This window comes from Acanthochromis polyacanthus, chromosome 3 (assembly GCF_021347895.1).
Source record: "Acanthochromis polyacanthus isolate Apoly-LR-REF ecotype Palm Island chromosome 3, KAUST_Apoly_ChrSc, whole genome shotgun sequence".
Taxonomy (NCBI): Eukaryota; Metazoa; Chordata; class Actinopteri; family Pomacentridae; genus Acanthochromis; species Acanthochromis polyacanthus.
In genome coordinates this window covers 13,684,067-13,708,976 of record NC_067115.1, presented here as the reverse complement: position 1 = coordinate 13,708,976, position 24,910 = coordinate 13,684,067, and the positions used below count along the sequence as shown (strand labels likewise).

The window sequence follows — 24,910 nt, the reverse complement described above, 5'->3', positions numbered from 1 at the left end:
CTCGGATGTGTCCCTTGAGTTTTGAGAGCAGGCTGTTCACTATTCCACTTCAAATGTTTGCAGCTCACATGCAAACCCTGCCTCGAGATGGCAGATCAGAAAGCTCTGTCACATCACCAGCATCTAAGGAATTCGAGGAACCAACAGTTTATCACTGTAGGATTGTAGAATTTCTGATTTGAAATCCTTTGTTAGACGACAGTGTTCATTTTTTGTCAAACTTAATTAGATCGTTTCTGTGATTGACTTGATGTTTATGGTTTTGGACATGCACTTAGTTTGAATACTAAGTGAAAAATGTAAGATTAACTTGTTTGAGGACAAAAATGCAGTCATGATTAAAACAGAAGTGAGCTCCTGAGTTGAGAAAAGTAATTTCTGCAAAAATTATGAAACTTGTGTGAAGTGATGATGAGGTTTATATAAGAATATTAGAGGAATAGGTGTCACTTTTCCTGCCTGTCTTGCAGGTGTCTGTCTCTTTCTGTCAGGGCCTTGTGGTCTCTCATTACGAAAAATGGACAACAGACAAAAGATTTGAAGTGCATCACAACTCCATTCATCTTATATCATATATCTTAATTTCATTTGGAGTTTGGTGTCAGTTTAGGAACATAAATGCACGTTGAATGTGAAAATTTGTGCACTGGAACTGGGCGAAGGTATCAGTGGGGTATCTGATATAAAAAGTTGTGTAATATTTCATCTGAGAGCAGCAGTCAGACGTGATGAAATCTTGTGTCCATTGCTGGAGCAAGTCTTTATGTTTAAATTCATACCAGACATGCTGCACGGGATAATATATGTTCGGTGCATGCATGTGCTTATGCATGTCTCCATGTAAATGCATGCAATCCCATTTGCATGTATTTCACACTTGCTCACATTAGTTTATTTTTTATAAAAAAGAAGGCTCTTCTTTTTATCTTCTGCCCTCCCCTTTTTTCATGCAGCCTCCCAACTCTTGCTCTATTTCTCAGAAACATGTTTTCTTTACCAAAACTCTTGTGTGGCTACTTTGGTGAAGAGGCCAACTAAATATCTTACGTGTGTGTGTGCGTGTCTGTGTGTGTGTGTGTGTGTGTGATGATGGCTGTTTTTATAATGCCCCCCTGCAAATTTGCATATGTATATGTGCAGATTGTATGAGAAGAGCTCTCACACTTAGAGCAGTTGGATGGGGAGGGTGATGGGGGCTGTTGCAAGGGTTGTGTGTATGGTTTATGTCTGAGTGTGTGTAAGTGTGTGTGTGAGTGTATGAAAGGGGGGGTCTTGCTGGCGCTTTCACTCCTTCCCCCCCAGACAAAGCCGGCCACTACTCCCAGATGGTAGTCTGCTCTCTTCGGCCATGTGTCTGGTATATATATGTGTGTGTGTGTGTGTGTGTGTGTGTGTGTGTGTGTGTGTGTGTGTGTGTGTGTGTGTGTGTGTGTGTGTGTGTGTGTGTGTGTGTGTGTGTGTGTTTATGGACCGAGACAGATACAAAAGATGTAGCGTAATGGAGAAATTTGCAAGCGAGAGTCAGTGTGCAGATGCAGATGATACTGATAGATTGGTAGGCATGCATACACATGTGAAGACTTCATGGACTTTCATGTATCATCCTTTGGGATGCATGACGTGACTAAAAGCAACCCAGTGTGGTCTGCCACTTTGTGCCTTGTTCTAAATGCATTAGAATACATAATTCAAGACAGATGGACAGAGAGAGAGAGAGAGAGACGGAAAAAGAGAATGTGTGGATCAAGGACTGACAAAGGGGACAAAGGGAAGGGATGGAAGAAGAGAGATACAGGCCGGTTATTCTTTGTCTTAGTGGTGATGACCTAGAGATGTCCATGGACGTCTGGCTAATGGGGTCAGCATTAAAGACCAGGCATCAGGATTATGTTTACTTTAACTGTCTGCCGGACAGCGAGACAAATGAATGTGCAAAGTGCAAGGAACATGACAAGAAACTATTCAAGGAAATTTTAGATTACATTTGGAGGCTTTACTGTGACATGTTTCTGCTTGCTCACAAGTGTCTTTCAGATGTCAGGTGAAAAAAAAATCAACTTGGGAAATAGCTTTAACGGTGTTAAAAGTCCAGATATTCAATATGAAATCCCGCCTAAGGGTTCTGTCTAAATCCTGGTGTCCCCTCGGGGGCGTATGTTAAAATAGGCCTGCAGCCCTGTTAAGAAGGGGCTATCTATCGCTTGGACAGACTCCAGCTTCTCTGACCTTGATGTTTGTTTTCCTTGTATCCCCAGACATAAACATGGCTCTCGCATCCAGACACACAGACAGTCAGGAAGTGATCCTCTCTGATGTTTTTTCTCTTGCATCTGGCTCCGCTGTGAACGGTGGGCAGATGAATTTGGGTTTTGAAAATGTGCACGAGTGCAAATTCAGGTGAACTCAAATGGTGTGTGAATTTTTCACTTTCTTCAGCCCTCCACGCCTCTCTCTCCGGCCCTGCTCTCCTCTCTCATACCTGTCAGACTGGTTCTCTCCCTCTTTCATTAAAGCAAAACCCTTCTCCTTTTTCTTGACCAGGTAGTATTTTGTTATCAGACCAGAAACCAGACTCCCTTATGACAACCCTTTACCCCATAGTTCAAAGTGCCAAGATAACCATTCTCTATTTATACCTTTATTGAGGCAAGCCCTTCTTTGCCAGTGAGCGGTCTGGCAGGGAGTGTTTTCCATGCTGGACATGCCCTGTTCTCCCCAGGCTCTGGTACTGCATCGGCCTGCCAAGTTGCAGGGCCAGATTGCCTGTAATAGGCCTGCCATTTCCCTCTCATCATCTGTCAGCACTCTGGATCCAACTGCAGGGTCCAAAGAGGGCTACCACTCTCCAATTAAAAAGGTTAATTTGCCCTCGCCGATCTCTTCCGCCTCCCACCCCCCTTACAGCTTGCTATGTCTTCATTAGCACTCATTTGTGTCTGTGTTGCTTTCCCTTTAATTTTTTTCTTTCCTCTTTCTTTCTTATGTAAGTTGGCTTTTGCAAACACTAGTTTACATGGAATAGATAAAGGTGAATGTCCATTAGCATATTTCTTTTTGGAGCCAGCATGTTTGTTAAATTGTTCTCAATGATTTCAAAGTGCTATTTTTTGTAACCTTTGCCTGGCAATTTATGTAAAAATCAGCAATCAATTTTTGTGCACTCTACTCCCTATTTAATGTCACTTTGATTAAACTGCAGTCTCAGTGGAGGAAGCAGAAGATTAAAGGAATAGTTTGTTATTTTGGGAAATACATTTTTCGGCTCGCTTGCAGAGAGTCAGGTGAGAAGATCGATAGCGCTGCACTTTGCTTGGCCCTGATTAGACTTACGGGACAGTGGAAACGGTGAGATGCAAGTCCTGTCATCACTCTCAGACTCCAAGGAGTAAATGAAATGAAACAATCTAGCATATAACCTCTGTAAAACCACTATTTTTATGGATTAAACAAGATACAATGTTTTAATCTGCCAGTTTATTAGGTGGTAGAGAGTGAATTTTTATTTTGGACAGATGCAAACTGTTTCCAGTCTTTATGCTACTAAAAACTAAATGCATATCTACTATGAGAACGATGTCTATCTTTTTATACAAGGAAGCAAAAAAAAATGCAAAAATTGATTTTAAAAAAGTATTTCCTTAGTTTGTTTCCTAGTAAACTTAAAATTTCCCATCACCTCTTAGAGGCTTTTCGCATTATAAAAATGCTACTCACTCAGCAAGCTTAACAAACCAATTGTCTGTCCTGTTTTTATTGGTGTTGCTGGTCCTCTTTCTTTACTTTGACTGAAGAGCCCAGCCAAGGATGGGAGTTGAAAAATATCTTAATGCTATACACTCTATATGCAATACAACAGATGTTTTCTATGTTTCTTGCACATTCCCTGATTAAATGAATAAAAACAAATACAAAAAAACAAACAAGTACAACATGTTCGCATTGCAATAATTTCAAGAGTTTTATGAATTTGACCGTGAGGAAAAATATCTGCCTGTCTTGCAAGACAAGGAGAAAGGTCGATGAGTCTTTCCATTAGTGTGGTGGCCCTGCCTCATTGTCATTATCCTCACACAGCAGTGTCGGTTTCTTAAGCCTAAGCCAAACCTGAGCGCGGATGAGGATGAGGATGAGCAGTGTGCAAGTGAGACCTTCTCATGTGGGATATAAAGTCACCAGCTTTTCTTTTTCCTCCTCTGTGATCCGCCCCGTTCAAACAGACGGAGAGGAGATGTTGACCAGACGGGCTGTTAGTGCCTCCCTCTGTTTTCTATCTCTGTTTGGTGGTTTGGTCTTTTCCTGTATCCTCTCACTTCAGTCTTTCTCTCCCTTGTCTCCCTAGTTCTCCTCAGCCTTGTGTCTTTTTATCATAGAGGTTGACGAATACAGGCCCCTTGCACCTCCTCCTCCTTTTCTTTTTCCCTTAAGCCTCAGCAGTGGTATCGCATGGCAAAATAGCCCCTACCCAACCTCTTCCTTGAGTTTATCTGAATGAAATGTATGTGGACGTATGTGGACATGTCACTTTGCGAACGCAAAGACCAGGAAGGAAGCTGCCCCTAACCACTGCCTGTACTGCTGCTTTCTGTCAGTTACCACTGCTGTCAAAGCTCCATCCGTGTGTCAGGCCAACAAGGCTAACAAAACGCTGTATGTTGTTGTACTTCTGTGCATCTGGGCGTTTAGGAGCAGTATACAGATAGAATTAATTTTTGCCTCTCTGAACCTGTAGCCATATTTGTGCTTTTTTTGCTCAATGTGAGCCCATTTTTCACTGCAATATAAAGTCGTGTACCTCTTTGGAAATAGCACAACTCATAACACTCAAACATTGAAAAGATCTGGAATCATCCTGTATAAGATGTAAGTGCTCACAGGTGTTACCAACACAGAAATAAAACTGACTACATAATGAAGATATTTTACAACTTATGTTTTTATTTTGTATTCATACTTGTCTCCTATCTGCTCTGTGACAGCACTGCCTGCAGTCCATCCCAGTTTAGCTGAAGAGTGCCGTCCAGGAATTTTTGTCACGCAGTTGTCGGCTGCTGCTGTGGCAGTCATGGCATCTTCAGGAGCTCAGAATTTTTTGCTTTTTACAGAATCTGGTTAATACAAACACTTTATATTTGGATTTTTTTAGAGGATACACTGAGAATAAATGGATTCTGATGAATAATTACAATTTAACGCTTAAATTTTGTTGTTTCCTGATGGAACAGCATATCACAGAGCAGTAGTTCAAGCTGAAAAATGTCTTTTCACATATTAGCTGTGAGAAGAGTGGTGTAATTTAGGTGATTTTTAAAACAGTAGCATGCCTTTTAAATCTGCTGGTGGGTCTTGGGATTCAGAAGGTTTAAGTATAATGCTGAGATTGTTTTATTATGGTACTGACTTTTGCTAGACTTGTCGCCAGTTTATAGACTTCAGTTTTGGCAGAAATCATTAGGTAGCCTTTGTTCAGAGTTTGTAGGATAAAATAACTTCTCTTTTATGTTCACACTGAACATGATGCAGCTCTACAAGAACCAAAACACATGAATTTAACATTGTAAATTCTATAATAATTGATTTTTATACGTTTTAGTCCATATATATATACATTATAGCAGAAAAAATGCTGAGTGAGGGTTGACGTTTATCTTATCACACACTATGTGTTAAAGTCCGTCAAGAAGTTAATACAAATTAGTACAAAATACAGGCTTGGCCATACAATTATGTTACCTTAATAAATCAGTTGTAGCAGCTGCGTTGTCATCTGCTGTTAAATATATTGGCATACTAAATGAAATTGGGGGTCACTCTTGGTAGTTTAAGTGATTAACATAAGCTAATGACTTGCGAGGATGAACAGGAGGTGAAGATAAAAGGGGGAGAGATGGAGGGAAGAAGGAGGACGTTGTCTGGCTTCCTCACCCACCATTAAAGGCCTGCCCCTGGACTGGGCCAGTTTCCCATGCACCAGCGGCACAGGCGAGCCCTCTTTGGTTACACAAAATGTCTGCCTGTATGGCTATGGAGAGATATTATTAGCATTATTTTGCCTCAGATATATGAGAGCATGGTGCTTTTAGGCCCCTTGTTGGAGTGGCTGATAGACACTTGAGTTTCTGCAGCAGATTAAATGAAATTTTAGCAGCTTTTTCTTGGGGCTAGGCCATAAAACCGCACAAAGGAAGCAGCTGCCACTAATGTAATCTAGAATGGGGTGCTGCAGTGTAAAGCTGTCCACCACTTTTTTGTTCCTCTCCTCTTCACAGCTTTTTATGCCATTCTTGACACCCTTCAACTACACCCTTTCCTCTTCAGATAATATCCTTGTTCTCTCACTGCCCTTAATTCCTCTTTTCACCAGTTACTCCCTCTGTGTACTGTAAAGGTGAAGAAACCGTACGAGAGCAATAAAGGCCATGTCTTTTAAGAGCAAACATATCTTTTTATGTCTTTATATGTCTATGCAGCAGTGTCAAAGGTGCACGAGATAGCTGCTGGGTCGTCTCTAAAGCACTGACACTTTGGCCTTTCTGTACGCCTGCAACCATATGAGCTGGTCATGTATGGAATGAGCATATAGGATCTTTACAGTGTGACCTTGACAAACAAAGTTCATTTCTCAGAATGCAACACAAGCAGTCCGCTGAGGTCGATGCCCCCGCGACCCCAGTTTCTGTTAGGGGTTGTCAGCCGTTCTCAAAATGACAGGGTGGATCTTGAAAACCTGAGTTCATGTTGGCAGGGAGTGGAGTTACATTCCTGTCAGGGCTGCGATTGTGTAAGTGACAGGAGAGAAATGGAAAAAAGCAGCTAGAGAAGAAAAAGATGTTCTTAAATGATTTGGAGTTGCACTGGTGTAGTGAAATTTTTGCATTTTGGTGATGCTTTACTCCACTGTTGCCTTCTGTAAATGAAGTTTTATAGTCTGTTAGAGAAGTAATGGCACAAACATCTGGCCCATAAATCTCAGGTGGTGCTGCAGAGTGCAGCCTGAGAGAACCAGCTCTACTCATCTCGGATCAGCCATTAATCCAAATTTCTGCACTTCCACACACACTTCTACACTGGCTTATTTATATATCGTCCATTGCTCGTAATCTTTCCAGTGTAGTTGAAAAGCACAGAGAGCATTTAATGCTTTTGAAAATAGTCTTAAGTCTCATTGCTGTAGATGCATGTATTTGCATTATTTCTGCCCATTGGCTACATCTGTATGTGTGTAAATGTGTCTTGTCACTGCTTGCTGTGGAATGTCTGAGTTCATGGACCCTTTCTGTGCAGAAACGATGGCTCGGAGGTGGACTCAACCATTCAGCCAGTCAGTCTGTACATGCGTGTGTCCTGTCCTGCAGCTGTCTGTGAATAAATCCTTCTGTCACCAAAGGCGCACAGGCTTTCTTCACATGTTCTGTTCATCAACTCTTTCTGAGGCCTAAAAGCTCATTTTGGCAATCTTCCAGTGCATGAGTTAAGGATGTCCTAATGGAGAGTCTGTTGCTAATTTGCTGATTATTCTTGCTCGAGTTTACACCTATTACTGCCATCCTCCTCATCTGTGTTAATCGCTGTTTTTTTTAGCCATGTCTGTCTTATACTACTTTTCCTTGTTTTTTTTATGTAATCAGCATAGAAACTGAGATGTTGCACACAAGCATGCAACATACATGCACATTTGCACACAGAAACACGCCACATATTTACTTAAACCCAGTGACCCAATAGAAATAGCTCTTGTCCCCCTTTTGCCACCCTCCTTTTCTGCTCCTCTGCTTCGCCCTCCCTCCTTCCCTCCCCGGGGTAGGTCGCTATAGCCCTCCATATAAGCATGGTGATCTATAGGAGGCCTAGACCCAGACAGATTTTTGGCATGGCTGTGCAGGTAGCATTCCAGCATGGTTTGAGATCTTAGGGCCCTAGCCTCGTTAAAAGCCTGATTTATGCTCTACAGCTGGGCACAAAGGAACCTACAGGTTGGCTACCTTAATTAATATCACGCTCACTACTGCTTGGACCTATGCATGTTCCTGACACACCTCCTGGGAGAATAAGCAGAAGGATCCACATGCTGCAGTTTTAACAGGCCACTGACAGTGTGGGTATGTATGGGATGGAACTGAAAAGACACAGGAAGCCGTGTTGAACGTGATTTCAAATGGTTTTAACAAGCACAGCAAAGTTAAAAGAATTAATAGTATAAATGCAAATTCTACCTTCTGCTGGATGACAGAGCAGTTAGGTTTTGGGTTGTTGGCTCTCTGGGCTACACTAGGTCCTACTGTCCACCATTTTACCCATCTTTCCCTCATCGCTATAGTGACTGATCAGACCACATGTCTTCAATTAGTAGACTGGAATCTGGTACAGCGAGTCTCGAAGATGAAGAATAGTGTGGAGCGTGGCCTGCCATTGCCCAGCATATGGTCCATCCATCTTGCAGGCTGTTATTGATGGTAAACGTTACATGTACATTAACTGGCTGCCTTCACCCTGCTCTAACCCTGCAGTCTTTTCTCTGGCATGTACAGTACAGTCTTGTGTCATTTGGAGAGAATATGCTGCTTTTTAATGCGCAATCTAACCTTGACTCGTGTGATTTGGCAGCCACTTTTTTGAGGCGTTGGTTCAAAATAACACGTCATAAAGGTGCGGTCCTGCTTGGCATCAAGCCTCTGGAGTAGTTACAGTAAGATTATTGCATTAAAAGGAATATATGTAGGTCACTTTAGATGTCTGACCACTTCCTCGCTTTGCCACGTCTCCTCCTGCTTCTGTCAGAATGTCTTGAAGGGGCTGAATTAGGGATGAACAGGAGGCCATTTTGCAATTTTAATCAAGATTTGGAAAGCGTCTTGAGCTGAGCAACGACCCAACACAGTTTTTCTCCTCGATGAATTAATAATGGAGGTTTGGATGAAGGGATGTGGTGGTTTGGGGCACTGAGGTCTCTTGTTTGTGTCCGTGTCCTTATTATGGGATCAGGGAACTTCTTGTCTTAGGCTTTTTTAGTTATGCAACTGCAGTGAATTCAACTTGAAAATAAGCAAGTGTGATGCAATTTTTTTTCAAAAATACACTAAACTTGTGATCGACTTCGACCTTTTCTGTTTCTAAGAATAATGAATTTGTTAGCTGACCCTGAGACACCATTCGATCTAAAGAGTCTGGCTATTGATGCTTCCTTAACCACTTGACCACCGTGTGCACAGTCACACACAGCAGATGGGATGCGTGTTAAACCCTCAGCCTTCACAGCTCCCGGCCACGGGACACTCCAACACACTGGCCCTCTTGTTTTAAAGTGCCATGTCCCTTCACAATGCCTCGAGGCTCCCTATGCATAACGAGCTGCTATGGTTGGCCCGAGCTCACATGCCCTGGTCCTCTCACCCCGAGGTGGTAGGACAGCGTGAAAAATAACTGCATGTTTAAAACAGCCCTTGTTCCCTGGTATCTAAGTGATGCCCCAAGCTTGAGAGCTTTCTGGGGCTACTGCGAGCAGGAACAAACTCAGGTCAGCGTTAGTCATAACTTTGTGTTTCTAACCCACTCCAGCACTAGGGCAAGAAAAAGCGCAGTATTTAACCAGTGATTTGCCCAGTGAACCCACCGTACAGCCCCTCAAATTGCAGCACCCTCAGTGCCGTCCCAAAGCTATTTAGATAATGATGAGTATATTTCTCTGCCTTGCCCCTTACTTTTGCGCATGTCTTATTTTCGCTGGAAGTGTTATTTACAGTGACAGAGCATCTCAGCTAAAGGTAGGAAGCAAAAAAGAGGCTTGTTTGCACTGGCCTGGTGGATGAATTTTGAGACCTAAATGAGTGGCTGGAAAAGATGAGGAGTGTATTGTGACACAGGTGTTTACGGCCAAGTGAAGTGTCCCTTTGGGCTGTAGAGAAGAAGAACTATTTGTGGTACAGTGCTTGTGAGTGTTACAGGGGTGTAAGAGAAAAAGGTGAGGGAGAAACTGTGGGTCATAGTGTGTGTAAGAAATGGACACACTTTAACCTCTCTGGGTGATGCCATCAGAGCGTGTTAAGGAAATTGTCTGATGGAAGGAGGAGTAACGAAGGCAGGCTGTGGGACAGAGAACAAGGAGCAATGACTATTCTCCAGACAATCTCAAGTGTTTATTCAGTCCACATAGATTCACTCTGTGTGTGTGTGTGTGTGTGTGTGTCACAGTGTGTGGGTTTGTGAGTATATGTCGGGACCTCCTTGAGCTCGGAGATACCTTAACTACAGGTCTGTGCCTGCAGATCAGGGGAAGTCTCACTGTCCACTCCTCCTCGTAAATTTTTCTTCTCACTCTTTCGCTTTTTCCCTCCTGTCAAACTACCCTCACCTCCTTTAACACTGCCTCAGTCAGGGCTCAATAAGGTCTACTCACTTCTGCTTTTTGTTTCACCCCTACTTTTTAATGTATTATTTATGTAGCTTTGACTGTTTGCGCAGGTCCATCTGAAGTGCACACTGTGTGTGAAATTCAGATTTTGCTTTGTGCTGAAGTTTTTTGTGCTTAATATGGCATTACAAGCACAAAAGGTGGACGAAATACCAGAAACGGCAGCATTTTATGGACTAAAACAAATGAAACCTTTACTTTCAGAAAAAAAAATCTGTTTTATTTGTATTTGTGGTGAATAAAGCCTTATTTTTTAAGCATAAGTGTGTGCCAAGTACACAAGATGAGAAAGGAGATACTTCATTTTTTACTTGGTACAAAGGTGTTGAAACCATGAAACAAATGAAGTACATAAAAACTTGTCTCTGGTATGGTATAAATACAAAATTACAGTGAGACAAAAATGATGAAAGAACAATGAATATGAAACAAGAGAATTGTTCACATTTTTGCTCCTTATTGCAAGTCTTTGTGTGTTGAAGCTGATTACAGGTGATATAAAAATGACTGTCCTGACATTTATCAGGCATGTGAAGCAGTGTTTTCTAATTTTAAATCACTAACATGTTGTCTTCTTATAATTTCTGCTATTGACTTGCTGATTGGTCAGAATATTCAGCAGTAAAGCTGCTGTTTATCCTAGCTTCTTTTTCTTTTGTTTCTTTTGCAAGCTTTCGTTGTAATGCAGCATGCCTGCTTCGAATCTTCATAGTCCTTTTCCATGTGGTGTTTGTGATGCTCTGTCCATCTCCTTGCATGTCTGTGAAAACTCAAGGAAGGGAAAAGAGGAAGAGGTCAGATGCAGGGCCCTGTATGCTCCGGTGAAGCCGAATCGCGTCCTGGCAAATGGTATGCAGGCTCATAACGCGCTCCACTCGTCCAATAGCCGGAGACGAAACAGTTTTGACAGTGTCGAATGCCCTGCCCCGGGGGCCTTATCATCCTTCGCTGCTTGCCTGCCCCCCTCCCCTGTTTCTCTTCTCCTGATGCTATCTATCTGGAGATTTATGCAGAAATGTGCAGCTAGTCGACCTCCCTGGTCCCCCTCCATCCTTTCTGCAGGGACGCCAGCCTGTCATAAGCTGAGCTATGCAGAGATAGTGAAGCGCAGGCTGCTGGCTTCGTGTCATACGGAGGCTATCTTGTCATTGCACTTCAAACAGGAATGATGCTTGTAAGGAAAGACAGAGATGCACTCATCTGAATGTCTGCATTTTGAGAGTTAAGAAGCTGAAAATGTTCATGTATTTATTCTATTCTAATATGTTTAGTTGATTTCTACATCTTATATTGTGTTATATTCTTTGTTAGCCTATTTTACTCTACTCTCCTCTCCCTAAGCTGCAGTTTATTGAGACATATCTTCTTGACAGAACACTTTTCACATTTCCCCTCTGAAGTGCTCAGAGACTTCTCGCCCATCTGGGATATTGCCCGAGTCCAAAAATACTCCTGCTTGATTAAGTCTTCTTATGTACCTGGATATGTGTGCTTAAACTGACACTTGGCAGTTTGCAGTTTCTTTGATTCCACTCCTTTATTTAATACCTTCTCCACTGAGCATTGGCTTTTGTTGACGGTGGTTTGATCCTGTGAAGCGGATCCCAACTCAATAAATAATCTCTGTGGATGCTTACATAAGCGATGGTCCATTTAATTAGACTGGTTAAGCTTAGAAGCCCAGAGGTCCTTTCACTGTACCATTAAAGCTAGGATGAGAAACAATAGTGTGCGGCCTCCCACCGTCGCTGGTAAGCAGAGAGCAAATAATGATCTGCATCAGAGACACGGCTGGCCCAACCTATTATAAGGTCTGCCGGACCCGAGCCGCACCCAGGCACGAAGCCGTCCAGCTGGGCTTAGTCGGGATGGATGAATGGATAGATGGATAGATGGAGGGAAAGAAAGACGGATAGACAGATAGATGGGTGGGTGGGTGGATGGTCAGTTCAAACACAGTTCAACCGAGAAAAGATCAAAGGGAGTAAGGTTACGCAGGGAAACAGACTGCAATGCTAATTTTAAAATGATTGTGCCAAATGTATTAAATATAAATGACCACATACACACACATACACATGAATGAAGGCAGACATGGAAATGTCCATTAAAGAAACCACTCACACACACGCAAAAGCACATCCATATGAAAAACATGCTGACTTGCCCACCACACACACACACACACACGCATTTGTCTATTGTGTATGGTGCATGCATTCATTGGACCCTGTGTGGGTGCCATCTGTCCATAATGGTTTCTTAGAGGCTCAGAGAAACTCCTCAGTTCCACTGTTGCTCTTATCAACTTTCAGTAGAAGGAGAAGGGGAGAGGAAAGGTAAGAAGTGTGAAAGTCTGATTGGAGACAAAGCCACAGCCAGCAGATTACTTTATACTGGGCACAGGCCCTCAAAGACCACCATGCGTCTTTATCTGGAGATCTGCCTCCCCCTCCTTTGCTTGTTCATGCCAGCTAGGCTTTTCTTCTCCTCATCTACCTCTGTCTTTCCCTCACTGTCTCTTTCTATGCCTCCTTCACCCCCACCCCCCACCCACCCACCCCACCGCTTTTCCCCATTTGTGTTTAATATGGTGGCTAGTGGTCAGTTTCTCCAATTGTGTAATGTGCGACTCCCAACACCAGCCAGAGTTGGCCCGACTTTATGTTTTGCAAACTGTATTTCCTGCATCCGGCTTTGTCTCAGGAACAAGTGTTGGTCAAACAAGCCTTTTGTCTGTGGCCAGTGGCTCAGTGCACCACGGCGAAGCTTGGCCCCGGACAAAGAAGTGAGTGTATGAACCTGGGTGTGTGTGTGTGTGGCTGTGTGCAGACAAACTGATAGAGGCATGGAACTAAGCGGAGACTGATACAGCAACTTTAGGTGATAACATGTAGGAAGTCATCCCACACAACATCCTGATATGACAGATGCTTCTCTTACACTCTAAATCTGTTGTGTTCTTTTGATAACAATATTTATTTTTATTATAATTCATCTGAAATTCATGCAAAAGAATAAATGTAGAAAATACAGGATGCTCTCTAATGTGAGCCTCTGCTACTCCCCCATATTTTTCCTCAGCCTCTCCTCCTGCTTCACCCTTCACCCCTGTCCAATCCCTGACTGTGAATACCCTAATGACATAAACAGAGTAGTAATCACATTAACGGCAGTTACGGCTGAGGCACTCTTAAGAGGCACTGTATTGACAACCCTCCATCTTCCCAAGGCACTCACTCCAACACCTATAAACACTTATGAATATTGGCAAAGACCTGCTATTAGCATAATCACTTTTCAGGTGTGTGTTGAGTGCTCTCTTGAGCCACAGCGACTGATAACTTTGGGAAAATGGCGGTGACGTGTCGCGTCCCCGCTGTGTCTTCTGTCTCTGTGCCTTCCTCCTCATCCTTCTCCTTTTGGAAGGCCTGCGAGCTAATCCTGTTAGCTCGTTCCTCCATTAGCTAAATGACCAATAACAGTGAAAGCTGCGTGGTCACACCACAACGGCCTGAGCCTACTCTCAGGGTTGGTCAAGGACGAAACAAACACAAAAAAAAAATAACATGAGTTGAGGTCAAGTCAAGTCTTAACTTTTTAATGTGTGTTTGGAAAGTTTGAAGGAGTGTGTAGATGGATTTTATTGAGAGATAAAAGGAGAAGGAGACAGCTGATGACAGTTTTTTTTCTTAAGGTATCATTAACCTGCCAACGCTGGGTCGACATCATGACTGTCTTGGCATCTGTTGCTTTGTTTGATTGTGCCTGTATTTGTGATAAAGGAAAATGCGATGGGATTGTTTCTCCCTGTGTGTGTGTGTGGTGATTAAGACTACCTCGATGTGTGTGGATTTAGGTTTGGGGGTTGGGTCACTACCAATAGAGCAATCTGCATGTGCAAAGTGTGCGCCTCACTAGACTTTCTATAGTATATATTGCTTGGTCAACACTGTTGTCTGGGATGGTGGTGTGAGTCTGGTGTAAGTCAACTCTATCTGCTGTTTAAGGCGTCATAATTTCGCTCCTATCCTTGCATCATTTGTACTTTTTGCACGAGCCCTAGATCATATTCTCTGCAAGATAGCAGTGCAATGTCCGTTACCAGGACCATAATAGCCTTCCCCTGCTTTGTGTTGCAATGCACTGAAATGGCTGTGAAAGACTTGTTAACCCCCTGTTCTCTTCCTTTGACTGTTTTATGTCTCTCCTCTGGGCTCTGCCTCTTTAGTTCTTTATATTCTTCTTTTTTTGATTATCATTATTCACTTTTTCTTTTCTTTTTCTTTTGCTCTTGATCCTCCTGCCCCCATCTCACTTCTGCTATATACTTTCTGTCTTTTCTCCTCCAAAGTCCCCTCTTTCAGCCCCTGCCGTGAAATGGCAGCTCAGGGCTTGTCAGTGTGGTTTCTCCTCTCTGCAGATCCTATTTCAAAGGGACCTGGAGATCCAGCATTAGCCCCAGCTCTTCTGCTCTCTAGCCCCAGCTCGCCACAGACTTAAAGTTACTAGAAAGAGAGACAGATTGGGAGAGCAAGAGAGAGCTCTCCTTTATTCCATTAGAGGACAGACTCGTTTATAAGATCATCCTTCTTCCCTCACACAGTTCTGTACTAGCAAGAGAGAGGGAAAAAAAGCCTTCAAGGCCTTCAAACGCCTTGTCAGAATGTCTTTTATCCTTTTGAATAACTGTCCCTCCATCCCTTTGAGGACAGCTATTAAGGACAATGGTGGGCTTATTTAGATATCTTCTCTGCCATTGTTGTGAATCTAGGCATGCATTGGTCTGGCTTGTTGATGCCCATCAATGTGTCCACTGCCTGGATGGGAATAACAATTATCGTCACTGCTTGTGGCATGGGCACAGTTTGTCAAATGTCCATAGATAGAAAATGAATGGACTAGCGGCTTTCAAGTGCTATGTTGTGGCTCTTGTGTCCTTCAGAAATGTAGTGGGTTGTCATTAGGAGTGTTCTCTTCACGCCACACTTCTCTCCCTCCTTTCCTTTTTCCCTGCCTCCTTCCTTCACTTCCACGATCCCCCCCTATGTTTTCTTATCCTCTGACAGACGTGCCTGAGTCTCGTCGGAGAAGACAACATTCAGGCCAAACCCCACCCATCTTTCTCTCTTGTCCTTCACAATAATGGGAAAGAAAATCATATATTTTCCTCCTTTTGCATATACACTCTCTGCTCACACATTAAGGCAGGAATGAGGAAGTGTGCATAGGCTGCAAATCAAAGCAAAGGAGAACAGGAGAGGCCAGGTTATTGCAACCGTTTTACGAGTGATATGGGCCTTTCTAGTTAAAGCTATAAAAACACACACATAATCAGGAAACATACATATAGCCAAAGCCAATGTAATGGGCACATTTTATTTGTGCTTATGAGAGAGCGAGCAAAAAATGTGTATGGGCAAATGGCTTTTTTATGATGGAAAAATTCCATAGTGGGTCAAAGCCCCTTGCAGGTGGCAGCAATTAACTGTAATTTTTGCAGATTGTAATGATCCATAATTTACCAGTATACCCCCTTCCAACTCTTTTCAGTCAAGAGAAAAAGGTTTGCGTGGAGGTTTGATTGGGTGCACATTTTATGCCGTGTTCTGGTCTTTAAGTGAGATTGTTCGAAAGGGGCCACGGTGGCCGTAGACACCGTGGCAAACCATAAAAACACCAGTCTGTTCCCTCAATTGCTCATCCTCAGCATCCTTCTTTTTTTCTCAGCTCCTGTCTTCTTTTTCTGCCCCTTCTTCACCCTTTGTCTCTCTGCCGCAGCAGGCTTAAAACATGCAAGACTGTCCATCCACCATCTTAGAGATCGCTCATAGTCTCAATCATGCACACACGACCTATCTTCCTCTCTCCCAGTCCCTTGTTCTCCCTTTCTAACACAGTATGGCAATGGTTTTGGGTTCAGTGTCTGCAAATGACTTCAGAAAAATGCCCTCCAGTGAAAAAAGAAAAAAGAGAAGAAAGGATAAGAAAGCCAAAAGATGAAAGAGGGAGCACATTTGCAAGTGGCGGATGCTTCTTATTTTGCATATCTCTCACTTCTGCTTTCCCCTTCTTCTCCTTTTCTATTCACCTGAGAGGATTTAAATAAATCCATAAAGCATGAAATATCAGAAATAGAAAAGTAATGCATGAAATGCATTTTCATAGGAGCCTCCCCACCCACACACAAACACGCATACACAGTTTTCCCCTTTGCTTTTTTTTGCTGTGAATGTGTGTTTTTGTGATAAACGCTGGTACAATTTATTAACATGTGACCTCCTATTTGTATTCAGTGTTAATATGCAGCATCAGATACATGTCCCACTTTAGCCTTGCTAATTCTGTAAACAAGGCATTGGAGGAGAGATGAGTGTGTTTAACGAGATTAGGCGTGCATTGTCAGGCAAATCTCAGGTCAGTGTGCAAGTGCTATTGAAAGTCAATTATTGTTTGAAATATTCCTATGCCTCCTCAACTGAGTAAATTGTGTATTTTCTGCATGAGATATTCTGTTTTATATATTAATTTCAAAGTGTAAAAAATAAAATGCACTTTTTTACATATGTTCTAGTTCTTAGATTGTCTAAGCATTATTTTCATTTTTTTAAAGTTTTTTTTTTTTGCCTTTTATTAGTAGGTACAGTGGAGACAGACAGGAAAGGAGGGAGAAGTGTGGGGGGAAGACATGCAGCAAAGGGCTGCGAGCGGGAATCAAACCTGGGCGCTGCTTCGGGTACCAGCCCTTGTACATGAGTCACTCGCTTAACCCGTTGAGCTATACGGGCGCCCATTATTTCCATTTTGAAATGGAGAATTATTTCATTAGATTTTTCAGTTCCATTTTGTAATCCTTCTAATCTAATCATAGTCATTTTGGCCAGCGGTAATAGACAGTGTAACACACATTAGGGCTTTGCAAATGAAAAAAATAGCAGTTGGTTTGCTGCTGCATTCTGTTTCCAAACGTCACTTTTATCATGAAATGTCATGCATCATTCTGACATTACAGTATAAGTTGGTTAATCAGCTGGAGTCCTTTAAAATGTAAATTAATTTCTCTCTGTGTGTCCCTTTTTTTGTCAGATAAGGATGAGCCCAGCAGTTACACCTGCACCACGTGCAAACAGCCCTTCACCAGTGCCTGGTTCCTGCTCCAGCATGCCCAGAACACCCATGGCTTCCGCATCTATTTGGAGAGCGAGCCTGGCAGCCCCCTCACCCCCCGCGTGGCTGCAGCTCCTGGAATGGGGGGTGACTGTGCCTCCTCCCAACCTCCCCTCCATGCTGTCCACTTGGCTGACGGCAGTCCTTATAGCCTCCTGAGGATGCCGGGCTCTGGTTCTGGCCGGGATTCAGCGTCTACACCTCGTGAGGGCCGTTACCCCCGAACACCACCGCTGTTCAGCCCACCGCCACGCCACCACCTCAGCCCGGATGACCTGGCCTTGGCAACCCATCATCCCAGCGCCTTTGACAGGGTGATGAGGCTGAACTCAGTACCATTAGATCCTCCTCAGAGCATGGACTTCTCTAGACGTCTGCGCGAGCTGGCCGGCAATGCCACTGGAGGTTCCCCACCTCTCTCCCCGAACAGGCCCAACCCTATGCAACGGCTGCTGCAGCCATTCCAGCCAGGTTCTAAGCCTCCATTTTCAGCTACACCTCCTCTCTCCACGTCTCAGTCACCCTCTGGCTCACGTTCCACACCTAATCCTGTATCAAATGCAGTCCAACCGGGCACCCCTCTCAAGGCAAAATCTTGTGAATTCTGCGGGAAGACCTTCAAGTTCCAGAGCAACCTTATCGTTCACCGGCGTAGCCACACTGGCGAAAAGCCATTCAAATGTCATCTCTGTAACCACGCCTGCACGCAGGCCAGCAAACTAAAACGCCACATGAAAACTCACTGTCAGAGCAAATCTACGGTGCTAAATACCAAGTCAGACGACGGCCTCTCAACCGCGAGCTCCCCTGAACCTGGTACTAGTGAGCTAATGGGCAGTGCTACAGATGCTCTCAAGTCAGTGGTGGCCAAGTTCAAGAGCGAAAACAACGGACTTATGCCTGAAAATGGAGAAGAAGAGGAAGAAGATGAGGAGGAGGAGGAAGAGGAGGAAGAAGAGGAAGAAGAGGAGGAGGAAGAGGAGGAGGAGGAGGGAGAGGAGGAGGAAATTGAGAGTAAGCCTGGAGTCGACGAGGAGGGAAGGAATGACTATCGTTTCAGCCTGCGGCTAGAAGGGGCCCGACACCACCAGAACAGCGAGGCCCTTTACCCACACCGCCGGAGTTTGTCCCGGGAGCCTGGTGATGAGGACTCAGCCATGGAGTCGGACCGGGCAGATGATGGATCCACCACTACCATAAATGGCTTGGGATCGCTACCCAATGACAACCTGTCCAGGAAGCTGTTGGGTGGAGGGGTCAGTCCTGGTTCCCTCAGTCCCCTGTCCAAGCGCATCAAGGTGGAGAAGGACATCGACCCCCCGACGCCAACCATCCCGAACACAGAGAACGTCTACTCTCAGTGGCTAGCTGGCTATGCTGCCTCTCGGCAACTAAAGGACCCCTTCATCAGCTTCACAGGTGGGGACTCCAGACAATCGCCCTTCGCCTCCTCATCTGAGCACTCGTCAGAAAATGGCAGCTTGCGTTTCTCCACTCCGCCTGGCGAGCTGGACGGTGAGCGGGCTGCTTCGGGCCGCAGCGGCACCGGCAGTGGAGCCAGCACTCCCCACGGCGGCAGTGGGAATGGCAGGCCGAGCTCCAAGGATGGCCGCCGCAGTGACACCTGTGAGTTTTGTGGCAAGGTATTCAAGAACTGCAGCAATTTGACAGTGCACCGGCGCAGTCACACTGGAGAGCGGCCCTACAAATGTGAGCTGTGCAGCTATGCGTGCGCCCAGAGCTCAAAGCTCACCCGCCACATGAAGACCCACGGACAGATGGGCAAGGACGTGTACAAATGTGAAATCTGCCACATGCCTTTCAGTGTATATAGCACTCTGGAGAAACACATGAAGAAGTGGCACAGTGACCGCCCTCTGGCTAATGACATTAAGACTGAGTAGGCAAAGAGCAGCATGCTGGCAGCTCTCTCTCCGCTCGCCTGGCTAAAACGCAACCCTGGCTAACTAGCCGATAAGTGAGGGGAAAGGACAACAGGGTTAGACACCAGTGCGCAGAGCAGCCCTGTTCTCACCCCCGACTGGAAAAAGCTGGATGCATGATCCATCAATGGGGCAATACTATTGCATCAAACGCAAAACTTTTTGAGCCTTTCTATTGTGCAATAATTTACACGTTTTGTATTTTTTGTAACTGGACAGCATGCTCAGTGTGTTTTGGCTACTTAGAGAGAAAATTGTCATCGGCTGGTGGGTTTGGTTGTACATGTGTTGCTGTTGATTCGTTTGATTTCTTCAACATAAAAAAAAACTAGTTATGAAAACCCATGCTGCATACAGTACATACTGTTTTACATATCATGTAAAGTTTTGTGTTCAAACATAGTGGACGGTGTCATATTAGCAAAACATCAAGACAAGCAGGGTCACACTTAAAACTGATCTTTGTGAAAGATTTTCCATGCAACATTGAGATAAGAGATATATATATATAAGAAATTGGGCTGCCTATGAAATGCTAGGCACTAGCGCCATGAAATATTTCTTTTACAAACAGCAATGAAATTAACAATATGGTGTGAAATGACAACAAAGAGTGCCTTGGATATTTTACCTGCATTAGTTAATCCTCCTTTTTGCTATAAGCTCGGAGTTTCAGCTATAAAAGATTACAGGACATTTTTGTGCACATATGGAATAAGCAGGTCCTTGCATCAAGCACCTGACCCTGTTGTTGTTGTTTTTTTTGACTAAGCAGAGCGTAGGGAACCAGCTGAAACAAAAATGGAAAAAAAAAAAAAAACGATTATGCGCATCTCTGGTAAATCATTTATCTGCCTGACACTTGTATATTGTTATTTTCAAGATTACAATTCTGTTTACTGGCATGTTACATGCTACAAAAAGGAGTAGGAGTTTAGTGTGTAAAGTTTCGGTTTAGGTGTTTTTCGGTACATGTGTGCCATACTGAGAGGGTACTCTGATGAGTTGTTTTAACCAACGTAAAGCTCTTAATTTTCCAGAGTGTTTATTTTCTTTGAAAATTAAAAGTTTGCTTGTTTTTTCTTTTTGTAAGTAGCACAGAATTATGTTTCTTCGGTGTCAGCCGGACAGGCAGTGTAGCCAGCGGTCACTTGAAGACCACAGAGTGGGATTTAGTCGTTGTAAGCCAGACAGATTTTGGGTGAGGGTTGGGTGGGTGTAGGAGCATAAGGGTGGGTGAGGGTCGGGGTAGTGAGTGGGGAGTGGGTTTACCAGGTGTCTCTACAATTCAAAAATTTATGTCCTTATAGCGTTAATTCTCTTTACCCACATTAGATGTTAGAAACCCTAAGTAATCTGAAACTTATTTCTATTAACTCACATTGGAAACTGTCTAAATCAAAAAGTCAGGAGTCTAAATTCAGTAGAAGTACTTTTTTTCAGCACACTACCCCTTCTGGACAAGTTTTTAAGAGTAAAATGTTCCCATTTTTTAAAGTTAACCTGCTTTAGACCTCATTGTGGTAGCTGTATTTTTGTTTTTATCTCCACCCCTGTCATTGTTGATGATATAGCACTTGTCACTCTGCCTTGGATTCTGTATCTGTCTCTCTAATCGGAGGTACAGTCGGTTGAGTATAAAATGAGGACCAGATTTCAGATCTGGGACTACCTACGTGCACTGTTCAATTTTCCCAGTTTACAGTCGGACACTCAAGGGAAAACTTGCTCTTATGCTGACAGATTAGTGTGGTGTCATTGCTTTGCATTAAAAACAAAAAAAGAACAAAAACAGGTAAAAATGATGAACTACGAACTGTTGCCAGCCATGTCTCCTTCTGAGAACTAAACATCAGTTTGGCTCTTGGAAATATCAATGCAGGAACCGCCATAGAAATATCCTGCTTCATACCAACTATAGAAATATACTGCTCAGTACAGAAAAATAAACATTCTACAAATTTCATTTAAAAAGATAAGTAAAATGTGTTGTTGATTTTTTTAAGGTAATGCTTCAATATCTTAGGGGAGAACCTTATTTAAATTCAGTTTTAATTTCTTATTGTTCAACTGTTGTTTCTCTTTTCTGTCCTGGTGACATCCAGGACTCGATCACTATGTAATGAACATGTCTCTCATCTTTTTGCCTTCACTATACACAAGTCTTCAGGTTGAACAAAAATTTGAATCGGGGAGAGATTTATGATATATAAATATATAGAGAGAACTTAAAACACATAGGAAAATGCACACTCATGTAAGTTCCTATGTTCAAAACACATTTATGGTCTACTTTTTTCCTGTATTTAGAATGGTATTTGAAATTAATGTTCACTTAGTGTAGGCACTTATAGTATTTATGTTGGAGCCTGTATTTTTAACTGTTTTGCCTGTACTCTTTAAAGGTTTCAATGTACCCTTTTTTCTGTAGTGAAAAAAATCCCAACAAGCTGCCACCGTATATTTTCTTATTTTGGCAGGATAATATAGTGTGAATAATTTGTATGCTTGAAAATAAGTATGTTTTTGAAAAATAAAATGTTGTGGTGTTCCCCAAGGGTGAGAGGTCATGTGATGGCCTTTTCAGGCAGTCCCGCTGGAGTGACCACAATGAGGTTAAAACAGGTGGTTGTACATATCTTTTTAGTTTGTTTTATATATTTTTCTCTCCTGCCATTTTATATGCAGTAATACAAGCTATTGTTGGGGTTTCTTGGTAGCCAACTTTTTACTGTCCTTGATCATGTACCACCTGATAACATTCCAGCTGTTTTTTGAAAAAGACATTTTGTCATATGCAATCAATCCAACATCAATCTGAAAAGCTTTTTTTTTTGCTACAGTTTTTTTCTTTTTGTAATTTAGATTTTTTTTCATTGCCAAAAGGACCATGGTGCTTTATAATTTAAATATGGTACATCTCATATGCAAGGCATATCCTAAATAGAACTGAAATCACGAAAAGAAAAGTTTGGTACATGTTATCATTGTCGATGGTATTGAGGTACATTTAAGTTTTCAGCCTGATTTCATCCTTTGTTCTGTATTTACTCTCAAGCTATTTGTTCTGAACTGAACTTGAAGTTGACCTATGGCATTGGCCAACATTATTTATTATGACTATACACACACACGCTCTGTTCAGAACAGAGTCACTGCAAAACAAATCAGTTCAGTTTTCTCCCTCCTGATGAATTGTGATGGCTTAATTTTCTGTCGATGACCAAAGGTCATTGACCGACATTTATGAGTTTTTTCTCGACTTACAGATTTTTGTTGTTGTTATTTTTCAGTTATGGAGATGCCACTCTATTTTCAGCTGTTGTCTGCATTATTCTCTTCACTCAGCCATTTTGTCTTGAAAAAAATAAAAAGTATTACATACATATCTGAAACTGGTGCTTTTTCCTTTTATTGTGGTTTGTATACACACTCTCTGACTAAGATGTGAATGTATGAAAACATTGAGAGCAGAAACAAATACCAAAACACAAGCATAAACAATTAATTTTTCTACATTATGCTTTTTTTTGTAGTCAAATTTCCATGGCTTAAGTTACAAGTCATGGAGGTAGACGTTCACCATCATATTTGTGTCTCTGGCCTTGTCAGGCCATAAGCATCTGTGTTACATCTCCAACAAACATTTATCTACTGTCTTTCCCCTACCTTTTCCTCTCCTGGTGTCTCTTTTCAGACTTTCTGCTCTTTTTTCAAGATACTTTATCTGCTTGTGTGTGTGTCTTCCTATGTCCCAATCTCTCTTTTTACTTTTCTTCCGACCACTCCCTTCCCTCTTTCCTTCCATTCCCACTGAAGCACTGGAGGGCAACGTGACAGACTAATCACTCTCCTTGTCCGAGCCCGGCGCTGTTTGCCTAGCAGGGCCAGATTAAAGTTCACAGATAGAGAGAGGTTCCTGCTTAGGCCAGGTGTTGACAGTTGAGATAAAGCAGAGTTGCAAGGAAGTTGGCTTGGTTGGGTGGGTGTTGGGAGAGGGGAATTGTTAGGCTGTGTGTCTGTGTGTTCTTGCACATATACACATTTGTAATCTTTAGGAGGGGGTTGCCCCCGCTCACTTGTCTAAGATCACCCAAGTTCAATGTCAGGAGAACAACAATGCTCTGGCCCACAAATCCTGCCACCAATCAACCCGTGCATAGCAGGCATAGTTTTCCCATAGCAGACTCTCAGCTCTTGCCTACCATCCCCTGCCTCCCTCCTCCTTGTGTAGACATATGTCCTTAAATCTTAAAAGCAACAGTCGCAGCTCTTTGACTCAAGAGAATAGTTTTAGAAGGTTTGTCATGCAGAAAACAATATTTATGGTCTTCTTTGAATTGTTTTCTTCACTCATGTTTCATTTACAAAACAAGATGTTGGAGAAAATGAAAACTGTTATTTGTGTTATGGTAATTTCTGGCTCGTCTTGGGGGAAAACGCTGCTTTTCTGTCAGAGGGCAAGAATTTATTAGTTCATTATGCTAATTATAACTAGTTTACAAACATTCTTGAAAAGATAAAGATTGCCACCTCCCTCTTGCTTTTTCCCCTTCTTCACCTCTCTCTTTCTGTGTCCTGACGTGTGTTTAAAGCAGTGGAGGCCTCCCAGGCATAACTGGGGAAATCCTTTCCAGGAGAGAGTCGGTGCGTTGAATCGACTCTCTAATCCCCCTAATATGCCACTTCTCCCCGTTCGCTGCCTTCCCTCTATTCCTCTGCCTTTGCTCCTTCTCTCTATTGCTTTTGTCGCCTTCTTACGTCAACTGTCAGTAGATCATCCCTCTTTATCTCTCCTATCCCTCCTTTTCTTCATTCCACATGCTATACGCACTCTGTCACGGTCCGCTTTTTTGTCCATTTTTCTTCCTCTAGTTCTTGCCTCTGTTTCAGGATAATTTTTTCTTGGGTTCGAGCCCGGCTCACGAGTGTCAGCGAGTAGAGGAAGACTGAAAAAGCAGAGATGGAGAGGCACACTGCAGCTGTGCTGTGGTGCAGTGAAGAGGGGGCCTCGTCCGGGCTCCTTGGAACAATATAAAAGCACTAATCACCCAGGACAGCTGACACCCAGCGCCTCACACATACACACTGTGTTTTACAGACACACTCCCACATACACAAAGATCTGAGGACTGCCATTATAGGGTGGAAGGAGAGGAGCTCTGCCCAGACAAGACTTGCAGGTCTGGCCCGGCTAGAAAACAAAGTCTGTGTTTTGTCTATCGGCAGTGATGCTCCAGGGCTGAAAGTGCTTTCTCACAAACATGCACATACATTGTGCCTATGCACACAGACACTCACAGCTACTGTACAGCAGACACACACAAACCACATACATGAAAACCTAACAGGCAGGTAAGCACATAGGAGTACACAGGAACATTTCCCTTTATGC

At 43.1% G+C, this 24,910-nt stretch overlaps 1 protein-coding gene across 1 annotated transcript in view; it reads left to right on the top strand.

The window, feature by feature from the left end:
- LOC110958900 (B-cell lymphoma/leukemia 11A-like) overlaps positions 1-22,901 on the top strand; it is a 35,932-nt gene extending 13,031 nt beyond the window's left edge. Inside the window, exon 3 of the mRNA XM_022205613.2 lies at positions 17,492-22,901. Coding sequence (XP_022061305.1) covers positions 17,492-19,476 — 1,985 coding nt within the window. The 3' untranslated portion in view covers positions 19,477-22,901. The remainder of the gene's footprint in view (positions 1-17,491) is intronic.
- The last annotated feature ends 2,009 nt before the right edge of the window (positions 22,902-24,910 follow it).